Raw genomic sequence first — 15,404 nt, forward strand, 5'->3', positions numbered from 1 at the left:
TGCGCGGCAAAAACTGCCTTAAATACTTGTGGAATATGGAAGTGATATGGGTGGAATTTCGTATTCTGCCCTGCCGATTATGAAACTCTGCTGCAGGTATTTTCGAACAACTCCTATCTTCTGTTTATGATATTTTTGTCTCTATTTTGACACTACGTTGTACTCTATTTTTGCAGAGGTTGTAAAAGACATATTGCTAAGCAATGAGGCAGCCCATTGCTTATTTTCTATTTATTGCTCTCTGATGTAGCAAGTGTGTTATTAATGTTTCATAGGAAATCTTGGTTAAGGATTATATGTAACAACTAAGCCGTCAACATGGTACGTACTAACCAGTAATGTGTTTAGACAACCTTTAGATATATCTATCAAACAATAGCAATACATTTGGTCTATTACTACTAAATTGATAAGATAGCACAGATGATGAAAAAAAATTTGTTATGGAATATAAGATACAGGTATCACATATTCCACGTCATTAAATTTGAATCGGTAGACATCCCTCCTCATCGACAAAAAAGAAATAGGGTATAGGCAGAGAGAAAGAAACCGGCGTAAAAAACTCTCGGTAGGTTTTAAATCATTATGCAAAATGACTATTTCAAACAACACTTATTTTAAAATAAATATCGCAAATTAATGAGAAGTAACCTGTCTAGCACTAGTCCCTTTAATCAACTAGGGTTGGTATGGGGTTCAAGTTCTAACGAAACACAGTATAGTTACTGGAAAATTTAAAAAATATTGTCTCACCAAATAGCAAATCGGTTGTTAATAGCGTCATCGTAGGCGAACACAGGGTAGGCGTGTAATGGTGCTGCCTTGCCAGTATAGTCGGTTAGGGGAGCGTGGGGCACCTCAGACCAGCGCGTAACAGCGCCGATCACCGCACCAGCAGGCGCACGCATCACTCCGTTCTCTGAAATGTATTAATGTATTGTTAAAAAAGAAAACGTTAGTTTAGGCCTTCGTTTATAGTATACGTAAATTATACAGAACACGAGATGGCTCTCAAAGACAAAAATTGTCTATATACATTACATTCGTTGCATAAAGAGATACATGATATATCGTGTTTATATACGTAAAGAAGTTTTATTGAAATGTGTAGTAGGGTACTCGCATGATGATAGTTATTAAGCTATTGCATAGATTTTTATTAGGGCTTTGAGCGCGGCGACCGAATCAAGAAATTCCGTAACAAAACTATAAACCTAACACACGGTTACGGAATACACGTAGCCAATACACGTTAGAGCGAGACGGAACGCATACTGCGTATTCACATCTCTCTGACGAGGTAACGTAAGCGCGGCCGGTGCAGCCGATACGTGTTATAGTGAGACAGACTATATACGCGTGTTAGTCTATATTTGGTAGATTAAATTAATATCAAAGAAAAAAATACTGCATAATCAAAAAGTAAATAATTATAATTGCATAAGTTGTTCAAAAATGCTATGCCATAGCTTTACCGAGGCATCACGTTTTTTTATAATTCCAATTACCACTGCTTTAAGCTGCCTTTGAATCGTAGGGATCGTATGACAACTATTCCCGGATCAAGAGCCACACATTGCTGATGCTCAATAACAAGGTTCAGTTCCGCGAAGCTTTCATTAAGATTGCACCAGAATGTGCTGTATGTGACAGGTTAAAGTTTTACTTGAAGAATATAGGCGAATGTTAAATTTATGTTCTCAGTATAGTAACTTATTTTACGATATATTAAGAGTGAGATTCAGAAGGGGGACTATGTATAACCTCCGTTAGTCAGAAATTTGGACACATGGGAGTGATCAGTTCTAAGTCTTGTTTCTGAATCACCCTTAGATCAATCACATCAAACTAAACATCAAAGTCCCTGACAGGTCTTGGTCTACTCAGGTATGAAAGCTTTAAGCTTTAAGCAATAAGGTTTTGTGGAATTGAGCTTAAATAACAGTGCAAAAATATATCGATCCAGGGCAAAAGGTTCGTCTGTCATTAAGGTCACGTTTATATTTTATGCAGTCGTTATAAAGTTCGTGCGTGCGTTTTTTCCAATCCCATCGCGGCATGGAACCGGGTTATAGAATTATTCATAACATTATAAACTACAAGACACTTACGTTAGCCTGTATCTTAAATCAAAAAATTTAGTATTATTTGTTGTATTGTAACTAGCGGTCTGAAAGATATTCAGTGTTTGTTGTTGTAGCTTTTTACAGCATTTAATCAACTGAATGGCTAATGCTTAGGCCATTCGTATGATAGAGACATTTGACATAAATAAAAAATATGAGACACATGACATAAAAATAATTTCTTATAAATTGGATATTGCTTGAGTCAAATTAACATTATTATTGTCAGTACACTCTTTCATTGTACTTGTTGTTTTTCATGAAACATTGGAAAACACCATCAAAGTTGTGGTTTGTGGATGCCATATTGATAGTTGGAAGAGTTTCGTTTCTAATTTGAGAGTTGCAGAAAGTGGAATTAAATTTAAATTAACAGCCAACAGGCTAGGCAAGTAATTAAACGTCAACGATCCAAGTTTGCCTAGCTATTTAATTAACTGGCTGGATAACCTTCAGGCCGTTAGTTAAACAGCTAGGCTGATAATTCAACGGCTATCTGCGACAAATATATAAATAAACACAAGAAGAATTATGAAGCTAATTAGGGTATTAAATACCCTCATGTCAGTGTTTAACACACGTTTAATAAAACCCTTATTGTCATTTTGTGTCAAGGTCGCTGCTTCGATCTTGTTTTGCATTCGATAGCAATTTGTCAAGTGCTCCGATACGATCAGTAAAATAGCGACGGCCCTTAGCAGCCTAAGCACTATTGTGTAAATTAACTAAGAGTAATTAAACAGAACTTCATTAGCAAAGGTCTATTAGTGAATATTTCTCTAACATGTAATACAAATCAAATCTTTTATTCCAATTAGACCACCGAAACTGGCACTTTTGAACATTTAATAAAATATAAAGATGATTCTACCAAATGGTAGTTTCGTGTGGAGAAGACTGGGCAAGTCCACACTTACTCTTTTAAAATAGAATTTACGATATTTGTATAAATTAGTTAAATATGTGAAGACAATGTGCTCTCAGAATAAAATTACTATACAGGTCTATCATTGTATTGTTAGTATACATGTTCCTCACATATTTAAAAATATCGAAACCGTAGAATATTATACATTAAAGAGTAATAAAAAATCAATGAAACAGTGTGTGATAAACATAAAATAATGCGTTTGTAGCATTATACAACAAAAAATAACAAAATATGTAAAATTTGATCAGCAACCAATTGGTTTTGTCTATGTTCTATGATTGTCCGATGGAGCAGTACAAGCATGTTCATTAAACTCATGTTCGTGGATTACTTACATAAAACAAAGAAACAATAGCCATACAAGAGATGCAGATTAGAAATGACTGATGAAGAAGACAACACAATCGTTTTGCGAAGAAAAAGTGTTTATCAAACTGTCTTAAAATTTTATATCCTCGACTTCAAAACGAAAGCAGTTGTAAACTGTCTCAAAGAAATTTTTTTAACATATACCGAATACATTTTTAGTAAACCTACTTTTAGTACCGAATACTTGTTTATAAACGTATACATAAATTAGTTTTTATATATAGGTATGTAGTTGAAATCGCGGCGTTTTTAAATATAAAATTAATCATTAAAAATTATGAAATTATGCAAAATTCTACACATTTCTTCACAATTCACACATAATTAAACAAGATTAAACATTCAAAAAATTAAAATCGTCATACCCAATATAGTCATTTTACGTAGCACACTACACTGTACACGTCCGAACGCGGCTGTGGCCGTCGGAAATATGACCTCGAAGGCTCGCTTCGCTTGACGTAAGGGGGTGGGATGTGACGTCACAAGGTCGACGAACCCCGGAAGTGGGTCAGGGGAGCACTCAGATCAAAGGCTTTGTTGCCAGATCTGTTACGTAAGCTATCATTACGATATGTTTCCTAGCTTTTAGATACACACATTGACTCGTCGAAATTATTAAATAATTATTTATTTAAGTAATAGTAGTCTGAGAATTTTTTTTACTTTTACCAGCAGAATAATGGTTAAGATCCTTAACCCCGAAATTGCGTAGTCGAATCCCGGTACTGTAATAAAATATAAACCCTTTTTCTAAGTTTAATTTTTATTCTTACAAGAAATCGAACGTTATTAGTCAGTATGAAAGCTTATATATAATCAAAATTCTTCTTGGCTAGTAATAACAAATGTATTTAATATTCGCCCTTGTCTTGTCTTCCTAAATTCAACATAAGACCCAGGGATTAATTTAAAATCCAAAATAAGGCCGCGTGCTGTGTAACCCACCGAAACATTATGGACCGTAATAAGACAGAGTTAGTATAGGCAAGATTAAAAATTTTGATTACAACATTTAACCTTCGTAATTAAAAATATTTAATTATAACAAAAAAAAAAACCCTTTTCCCAATCAGTTCCTTTCAAATGTGTCGTTTATGCTGTGACTGTAATTCTCTCTGGCTCAGCATTATGCTGAGGAGCAGAATGTGTGTGAGTATATATATATATTTATATGATAATCGCAGTATCGCTTTTAACAGTTAGTTTTGTCAAAGATATACCTGAGAGGATCAAACTTGTAAATCGCAGTATTAAAGTGTCTAAGGAAATCTAGCGAGCTTTGAAAGTTTAAGATAACTGCAAGTTGTAACTCACAAAGACAGGAACAGATTCTAAACTTTGTACGACACGGATTTATTTATATTAACGGTATATTTAAGGTAATTTTTGTAAGCTGAATTCAGATAATTACCATACTTAAGTAAGATGACATATGGCAGTGACGTTTCGTACGAAGTACGATGAACCATTTATTGGGCCTTTCTTCAAGAATAGAGAGTAGGATCTTAAAAGAACGCATTTGGACGTCCTTTGACAGTTATGGTCAGTACTGAATATCAGGTGAGCCTCCTGCCCGTTTGTCCCTTGTCTGCCTTTCGCATCCTAAATTCACTATTTATATTATATTATATTATATGAGACCCCTCTGCGGGTAAAATCCTCCTCCATCATTGAATTATTATTGAAAATTTATATACACTGAAATTACTAATTATGATTGGAAATAAAAATTAAAGGACTATTAATAGTAATATTTTATTTTCCAAAGCATGTACTAATTATATAATCATTAATCATATGTTATACTTTTTACTTGCTTGAAATATATTATTCATTATGAAAATAAGATAATATTTATATAAATAGACATTAATCTGATATGCTAGTTCGGTTCGAAATCCCGATGAGGTTGAAAAGCCAAGTTATTGTGTTTCCTTTTAAAGCGAGCAGTGTTTATTTGTCTCGGTACAATAACGACTCTGAGTGTAACAACCACATAAATAACATGCGCATGACCTCAATGAAAGATTAAACAATGCATTAATATCACAATCGTGTAATCTATGGATTATTTCATTGTTGATATTACTTGTGGCAATCATTCTGTGTCACGCATTAGCTGTTAGACAATTGTATGTTTTGATTTTTTGCTTATTGTATCCATCAATGCGGTATTAATATATAGTATATGAAAGAATTTTACATAGGTCTTTGATAAATACAAAAACTTTTTATTAAAAAAATTTTCTAAACATCCACAGAGATTTCTAGTGTGAGGACTAGCGTTAGACCAGTTTTATACCTAGTATATATCTGTCATGAAGTTTTAGTATTGTAATAAATTTGCCCACATATACAAACAAGTCTTATCAAAATTTTAAATTTTGTTTTACGTGATGCAATAAGAAATTAATACATTTTTTTATCAGATAAAACAAATCTTATAGATATTAGTTTAACATACGTACATATAGCAGATATAATAGGAATCAAGTATGGAAAATCATGCTACAACCCCATTAACTATAAGATCTTAGTAAAAAATACGCATGGTGTACCCAGATGCCTTCAGGTTTATTCTCGGTGGAACAAAACCTGTTTCCAGTATTATATACAATATATGTACGTAATTTTATGATTGTATTTTTATTATTTAGATAGCTATGAGTCAACGTCTACTTTATGTCTGGCACATCACGTTCTTGATAAGACGTTTAAAAATATTTGCATTTCGAATAACCCCACAAAGCCATAAATAAAACCGAAGCAAATAAAGAACTCTGTTCAGTATTTTCTTCATTTAATTTATTTGTAGCATAAAAATTTAAAAATATTAATAATTTTAAAACTGATTTTTCATGAGAACAATTGTTAAGTAAATAGTGTTGACAATTTAAATCAACGGTTAGTGTACCTCCCCTCGTAGTCTATGGAAAACGGAGGCAAGGCTTATACAATCTGTTGTTTTAACTTCCGCCCGCAACTTAGCCTGTTTGTATGAAAAAAAATTGCAGCTTCTTCAATAATTTATTTTAAAAAGGCTCACTAACGCATGCATGCGAATTAATTAACACAAATTAAGTTACTTCCTGTGCCAACAGCTAGGGCTTAGCATCTTAAAAGGGCCCATATAATTCTCTGCATTACTTTAGTTTACATAGGTTAACGGAACTTTTTCATTGTTCAGAACTGCGAGAGTGAACTGTCACAAGTTCTATTATTTCTTAGTTAGTTAAAAAAGAAAACTATCGCGTGCATAGCTAGGCTCAGAACAACTCGTTATTCAATTCGAATCTTCCATTATTTATTTAAAGTTAATTGAAATGACAGCATCGATCAACATGCAAATGCATTTAAAGAACGCTCAGAATTATTTAAAAAATCTGCTATTTATTGATACTGTACCTACCTCTTATATTTCCGGATAAAACTTAAAGTAAACGTCATATAAATATACAATAAGTAATTTTGTACTCGCGCACACGTCTTTGCCAACCCATCAAAGATCTCAAAGATATAAAGCATGGAAGAGTATATATGGCCTAATTTTCTTTTAACCAATCGACTATTTTGGTTGTGTTCTTGGCGCGTAAACACAGTATATGTTTTTATATTATTTTTAAAAAATAATAGAAAATCCTTTATTAGACATAATAGCTTTGTTATTCAACTTTTATACTGAATATATTATAATGATAAATGCATCTTACAATTAATTATATTTTTTTTGTATAAGTAGGTAATAATTGTTAACTGTATGTTTGAATATTTATTCCGGTTTTCAGTATAATTGTTAAGACATTGTACAATAAATAGCTTTAGGAAAACTATAAGCAACTAAATAATAATAAAATCTTATAAGTGATCTAAGGTTTGATATATTTCGCGCTTTACAATAAGCACGATTATTGGTGGCTGGTGATTTGTTGCCACAGAACTTCTGTAGTCCTATTATAGGCACCAGCTTCTGACAAAGATATCACATTATATAAACCTGTAAAATTCAATGCCTGCTTTACTCGCAGCAGCCATTTTCCAAAACCGCATAAGACAGATAAATTAAAAAAATATGCCGATTAAAAAATAATATGACAACTATGCACTCGAAGCTTCGAGGTATGAAAATAATATATATATATATATATATATATATCTATATATATAAAAGAAAGTCGTGTTAGTTACACCACTTATAACTCAAGAACGAAAGAACAGATTTGAGTGAAAATTGGTATGGAGGTAGCTTAGAGCCAGGAGACGGACATAGGATACTTTTTATCCCGTTCGACAGCGTTCCCGTGGGACTTGACATGAAACGTCAGTCACTATAAAAAGTGGTATAACAAATAAGAATCAGACTTGGAATAATAAAACGCAAATGATAGCTATGTAATTGACGTATAATGACAGCTATGTAATGACGTATATATGACAATTTGATATTTGTAAGAAATCAATATTCAAAATATTTCTATTAAATAAATACGTTTAATTATTTTTACAATTTACAATTTAATTATAATGATAGTGCTATTGCCCATTCGTATAAACAGTGAAGAGAACTATAAAACTCGGTATTGTCGTATGTATACAGTTCATCCAAAGAATGATGAATGTTTCTATTTGTTGTTGTTTTCGAATGACGCATTTAATCGAGTATTGGAACGGGAACGTGAATATGATCACCAGGAATTAGATTTAGTAGTTCAAACGAATGTACCCCTGTTGAAATACCAACAAAAGGAAGTTTATGATACTTTAATGAAGGCAAACGATGATGAAAATGGTGGTTTATATTTCCTAGATGCCCTTGGTGGAACTGGCAAGACATTCCTCATGTCATTAGTTTTAGCAACTGTTCGGGCGAGATCCAACATAGCGGTTGCAGTTGCTTCTTCTGAAATAGCAGCCACATTGTAAGAAGGATGCCGTACGGCTCATTCAGAATTAAAATTACCGTTAAATCTTCAAACTATTGGAGAACCAACGTGTAATATTGCAAAACACTCAGCAATGGCCAAAGTTTTAGCGGCATCGAAAATCATCATCTGGGACGAATGCACAATGGCGCATAAACGTGCATTGGAAGCACTTAACCGAACATTAAAAGATTTACGCAATGAATCGAGATGTTTTGGAGGAGCAATGATTTTACTGTCTGGCGATTTCCGCCAAATACTGCCAGTAATTCCAAGATCTACGGCTGTCGACGAAATAAACGCTTGCCTCAAATCGTCAAATCTATGGCGCTATGTGACGAAACTGCAGCTGACAACAAACATGAGAGTTACATTGCTTACTGATAAAAAAGAAGAAAAAGAATAAAGATGTAGATGACCTGAACTACATAATGGTATGCGTTTGGTGGTTAGAAAATTGAAGAACAATGTAATTTACGCTACGATAATGATAGGAAAATTCAAAGGTGAGGAAGTTCTTATTCCGAGGATCCCGATGATCCCAACCGATATGCCGTTTGAATTTAAAAGACTTCAATTTCCGATACGTCTTGCATTTGCCATGACCATCAACAAATCACAAGGCCAATCCTTAAAAGTTTGTGGTTTAAATCTAGAACATTCATGTTTTTCCCATGGTCAATTATACGTGGCATGTTCACGGGTCGGAAGACCATCAGCGTTGTTTGTTTTTGCGCCTGATAATAAAACAAAAAATGAAAAAATGTGTATCACAAGGTACTTAAGTGAAGAGCAACCTATGTACTAAAATACAGAAATAATAATGAATGATTAATGTAGGTATTTAATTTTTTTGTATATTTTCCAATAAAAAAACCCAAACTGCTTATTTATTGCCATTAAGGCGGAACAAAGTTCGCCGGGTCAGCTAGTATATATATATATATATACTAGCAGACCGGGCCAAACGTTGCCGTGGCTAAGTTTTTTGTTATATTACATAGTAGTAAACTATTCAAGGGAAACAGTAGTAGAATTATGAGAAAGGTAGATTATGTGAAACGTTGGTACTTTTAACACAGCGCCTTGACTCGCACATTAGACTTGTATCAAATAATAAAGAAATATTTGCAATAAAATAAAATTGCGACTACAACTAAAGATCTAAGCTATCCTATCTCTTAAGTTAGACCAGACTGCTCACGATGTGCCAATTTAATTTAAAATCGTTTAAGTATTTATATATATATAAATAATAATTTAAAAATTGGTATATATATATATATATATATATACCAATTTTTAAATTAGATATTTTCTCTTGGTCCTTGCACCGTTTAGTATGCATACGTTTTGAAAGCAAATACAGAGCATTATATTGAGTTCTATCTACGACTAAGCCGAGATAAATTACGTCTTCAAGTTTTAAGCTTTACAATCTCGAGTATCTAGGACGAAATATATCCTCCCATTTTAACTATTGCATACATGGCATTTATTATATAATTTTTTTACGGCCCAGCGCTAACCAGATCCATGCAACTTCACAATCGACTAGTATACAACTCTAATGTCTAACTGCTAAGCATAGAAGGAAAAGAAATACTAAAAAAAACTATAATAGTGCTATAATAACCCTATAGAATTAGTAACAATGCCATTGGGAACAAGAATGTCGGACTGAATTTGTTTAAATAAAAATCCTAAAATGGCGGATTAATTACATTATTTTCGTGCTTTTCAATTGTTTTCAGTGGTGACAGACATCTCTGTGTAGTAAGACAATATCAAATACTGAAGGAAAATAAATATGTGTGTGTAAAATTATTACCTACAGTGAATGCGAGAGTGACCCCGGATCCTCTCTAATGTGGCCTAGACTTTAGTGTGGGTGGGTAATTGCACCATCAAAGTAGACGAAAGACGAGGTAGGTGGAGGATTTCCAAAATGGATGAGGTTAAAAACAGGGGGCAAAAGGGCAGGAGGCTCATATGATGATAATTCATACCGCTGCATATGGGCACAGTCAATGCCAGAGGGCTTGCGAGTGCGTTGTCGGCTTTTTAAGAGGGATACTGAGTAGGATGAAATTGGATGGATAGTATTTGTTATGTTATCTTTACGTGTATTTACAATAAGTGTAACACACAAATAAGGGCATTTGATTTTACATAACAATTCCAAAATATTGAATTTTTCAATTTCGTAAGTTATTGATAATTAACATACATTATTTTCGTTTCTTATACAATTTTTATTTTATTAAATATTTGTTGATAAGAAATTGCGTGAGGCTTTGTTATGCCCCGCCTCAAATGGCTCTTTTATGGAGACATTGCACGACCTGTTTTAAAATATATTTCATTTAATTTAATAAAATAAATGTTAATATGATGTTACCTCGATAAAGTTGGTGAGGATTATCGACCTCAAAACTGTACACGGTAATACATAAGAGAGGCGCTGGATAAAAACCGGTGGAAACAGAATGTCGTTCCAGACGTTACCTTCCCTGTCATCGACGAAAGAGAGATAGAGAGAGAGAGCTTTCGTGCTTCGATCATTTTTGACCTGAGAAACAAGCAGGTTGATGATTTGCCCTTTAGCTCTTTCACGTAGGATAGCTTTAAGCTATTCCATAGTTCGGTGTGGTATGTGATTGGAATTTATTCATAGACAATTAGGAGACTTAGATAATGTACTTATATATATGTTTCTGATTTTATAATACATATACCAATATTTTTTTAAATCAAGGCTAACCAAACTCAGATATAGAGATATTTTTTTAAGAACTTTTTAGTCACATTAAATAGATCGATTTGCTGGCTATGTATACATTTAATTACAAAAATCAATCCACCTATAATTTATTTAAAATTTCACTTAATAATTTTATTTTTAATTTATTTTATTATTATTTATTTTTACTTAAAAAATTTATTTAAAATTTTGTATAACCGCAACTACTGGCACAAAATATGTTATTTAATTAAAGTATTACTAAATCTTGTCGTTTACTAATAGACGCTAAAAGTACGTTCATGAATAACGTCGTTACTGGCCAAAAGCACGCGCATGAGCCAAGCTTTCTAAATCATTGAAGCGGCTAAAACGCCAGCTTTCAAAGAACTACTCGCCATTCGCAAAGTAGACGTAAAACATAGGTACAATACATGCTTCAACGCCGTACCTAATGGCATGATTTAGGCCGCCTATTGTTTCAAGTCTCACGATGTGACCTTATTTTTACAAAGCCTTTTGTACACGGGATTTAAGTTTTATGTTACATATATTCATAGATTATTTATTCAACTCTGCATGGAGACTACATTTTTGAGGTTGCTTTATCAAGGAACGCAATTGTAAACGCAGTTCATAGTATATTAATAAAACAAAGCAGAAATGTGTCGTTTGGTTTTTGGGGCTTGTAAGTCAGCTTAACTTCACTGCTGTATTAACCAGAGGTCAATGGGAGTCAATCACCACATATAATATCAGTATAATGATTAGTTTCAGAGCTTAATCCACGATATCATGTGTGTGTGTACAATATATTAATTTTCTACACATATTTAAATTTATTTCATGTTTTCGTTGGTAAATTAATATTTTTGCTAGATCTTTTATTTTTATTCATTATTTTCTGTTATACAATAGGCCTGCAGTGTGCGGTACGGAGAGTATTTAGCTATGAGGGGAAGAGAGAAAGAAAGAAGCGCACCCATTCAACTTTCGTTCGCCTTGCCCGATCACACTTTTCGTAACGCTTACGTCACGCGTTCGCCAGCTTACTCCCCAAGTCAAGCGTGCGTAAAGAAGTTTCACTGCAAAAACTGAATTTAATTTAACATATTAATAAATAAATTAAATAATATTGTATTATGGATTAGGACAACATTATTATAATTGTATACAGAAAGAAACTGATTATTCAAGCCGATACACAAAAGGAAATGTCGGAAACGGTTCCATCAGTTGGTTGTCACGGCAATAATTCGCATGAAGTTCAAAGCACGCATAAGGTTCGTTCCCGGTTCAACGACCTTTGTACCTGTTTCTACAATAAAACACAGAAACACATTCAATTTAAACACAAAATATTTGTCAATCAGACAAAAGTTAACACAGGCAACAGTTAGTTTATAAGTGTATTAAGTAGTTTATTTCGAAACACTTTAGCTAGGTAACACTAAAAAGTTTAAGATAATGAAAAACGGCTTAACGTAGAAAGTTGCCAATACCTTTGTCTATATATGTCTATTTTGTCTATACAATACTACTGTCGTAGCACGATGTTCTAACCTAAAGCTTTTCTTTGTAAATATTTTTTTATATGTTAGTCTAATAAAATATTCTAAAGACTGTGTTCATGAGGTAGTATAAGTTTGTACGGTTAAAATAATTTTCCAAATCCGTCTCACAGTTTCGGAGTCTATTCGATACAAACAAGCAATCAAATCATTCCTCTTTATAATAACACGATGATACAATGGTAGCTTAACACTAAAGAAATATGTATTTAATTAGCACTTCGTACTAAAAATGACGATTTACGTCAATTCATAATAGCGTAAAACCTTCGTAATTCCAAGTACGTTTTGTCTGTACTGTCTGTACAACTGGTACAGACATTCATAAGTGTATTTGTTCACCTATATGAATAAAGATATTTTGTTTGTTTGTCTAAACGAAAATTGTAAAACTAATAAATAAAACGCTTACGTCATGACTAAATGTCGCATCACATTTAAATTTAAAAAATACTGTTGATCTTCAATGCTATTTCCTCGACTTATTTCAATGATTATATAATGAGAACATATTTTTATCAAAACGACAATTCACGCAAAGAAATAGGTCAATACGTTCTGTTCTAATTAAATAACGATTAAATTGCAAATGAAAAAATACTATTGCGTCATTTAAATTCATATTATTTTAATTTCTTAACACTTCGTTGCATATTGCAATATAATACAATTGACATAATTAAATGAAAAAGAGGGCAACTGGCCTTATCGCTTTCGAGCGATCTCTTCCAGGCAACAACTGTGAGAAAAAAAAATAAGGTAAGCAAGAAGTGCAATAATACATGACACATATATATATAAACAAAACAAATCAATAAAAACATATCTAAGCAGTGATCAATACAATAACAAAAACAATAACACACGTAAAAGAAAAAGTATGCAGCTTATAAATCACGATAATTATAAATCAGTTTCACATTAGTAATTGAAACATTAATTATTATTCATGAATTGCTAAATGTATATCATTTTAGACATTCGCTTATTGAATCATCAAATAATCCTTCAGCACGTATGGATTTAGTACGATAACTCGGAACACGGTTATCTTAACAAAGCCTACCACAAAAAGGATGATGTCATTGCCCTGAGTAGATGTACTTGCAGTTCGCGCGATAATGTCCGTGAGCAATATAACTGTGTACGAATTCCGTACTATTTGACCATATTGCTATTTGTAGATAACTCTAGATTCACAAGACTTCAAAATAGTAATGCCTTTTATTAACATAACTTTTACACATTTAAAGAAAAACACTTTTTTACGGATTAAAGTTATGTATTATTGTATTTAAACATAATTTTAAATAATTATAAGTTTAATCCGTAAAAAAGTGTTTTTCTTTAAAAGACTCCGAAACATCACTAATCTTTAATTTAGTTTAACTTTTCAAACATTCTTTTAAGCGAGGGGTGCGTGGCTATTATCAATATCTAGTAAAAACGTACAGTTACATATTGTTTTAGTATGTGTATCAAAATCTCTGGAGTAGCAGGGATAATGGATTCCTTCAAGCCCCGGTAAACATAATCGCGAGTACCTATCAATGGTCGAATAAAAAGAATTTTATATTATTTCCATGACATTAACTATTAAAGTTGTCGTGATAACATTCTTATCATGAAAACTTTAATAGTGAAGTGTGAAGTTAATCCTTACAGTTTTTTAAATTTGTTTACTTATTGCTGCTATCTTATAACTGACCACTTCATTTAGCTGTGGTAGCCAATACCTCAACGTTCTCTCGCCATGGACGTTGTTTGCTAGATTATTGAGAGGAATCCTTTTTTATTCGATGTCGTAACGATGATAAGAGTTGGCATAAGGCCCACCGGAATACGTTGGCTGAGGCACCTTGAGTGCATGGACCAAGATCAGGCGGTGTATCAGGAAGGTAGCATAGGAAAAGGAGTGCTGGAAGATTCCCATTTCGAAGGCCAAGACACTTTTTGGGTCGTGGAGTCAGCAGAGTAGTAGAGTAAAGGACTATTAAATTGTTATTAAGATATATTTTTTATCTAAATAAGAATTGTCGCGGTTCTGATGAGATTTTCATCAGCGGTTTGAGTAATAAAGTTAATTTAAAATTCCTTTAATAAGCATAGTTCGTATTATTTTATAATTCAAACCATTTATGCATTTGCACATAAAGGCATTCAAAGGATTACATACTAAAAAGGAAAAGCAATACAAATTAACAGTAAAGCTAAATTTACAGTATTAAATTTTCATTTGAATTCAACTCGAGTTATGGATGTAAATGATATGTTAATGTCTTTGACAGGAAATGACACAAATTTTCAATCCAATTCAATTGCTAAACCCCTTAATTTTATTTGATCAGACACGTTGGGCATGACGATTTTTACGTCAAATACGTGCCAGTAGCAATATGATCAAGCGACGCAAAAGCAAATTCAGGAATGATCTACCAATTAACGTAAGACATTTGAATATTTTGTCTGTATAACTGCAAATCAAAAACCCAACCATATGAGTTATATCAGTCTCTTGCAAATTTATCTCGTTTAAACAGGATTACCCTATAACATCCACTTTTTCATAGTTTTCTGCTAATCCTACGATTACGGTGTCAGATGATCTTTGAAATCAGTTTTTTATTCCAGTCACATTTCAAACAACGCCTTTTGCAAGCCCCTTACAGTTTCCAGTACCTACATTCAATTGGTTAAGATAAAACGAGTTTATTGAAATACACAAACAGCGTTGACGCA

General features: G+C 32.8%; 1 protein-coding gene across 3 annotated transcripts in view; it reads right to left on the reverse strand.

Annotated features, from left to right (window-relative positions):
• The window catches only part of LOC111001427 (protein GDAP2 homolog), a 69,983-nt gene that overhangs the window by 44,024 nt on the left and 10,555 nt on the right, over nucleotides 1-15,404 (reverse strand). For 2 of the 3 annotated variants that reach the window (XM_022271326.2, XM_045628959.1), the window contains exon 2: nucleotides 757-922. In XM_022271326.2, the coding sequence (XP_022127018.2) occupies nucleotides 757-911 (155 nt within the window). In that variant the 5' untranslated portion in view covers nucleotides 912-922. Of the gene's footprint in view, nucleotides 1-756; nucleotides 923-3,794; nucleotides 3,854-15,404 lie in introns of those variants that run through there. The other variant, XM_022271325.2, reaches the window with a different exon arrangement.

Source organism: Pieris rapae, chromosome 7, assembly GCF_905147795.1.
Source record: "Pieris rapae chromosome 7, ilPieRapa1.1, whole genome shotgun sequence".
Classification (NCBI taxonomy): Eukaryota; Metazoa; Arthropoda; class Insecta; order Lepidoptera; family Pieridae; genus Pieris; species Pieris rapae.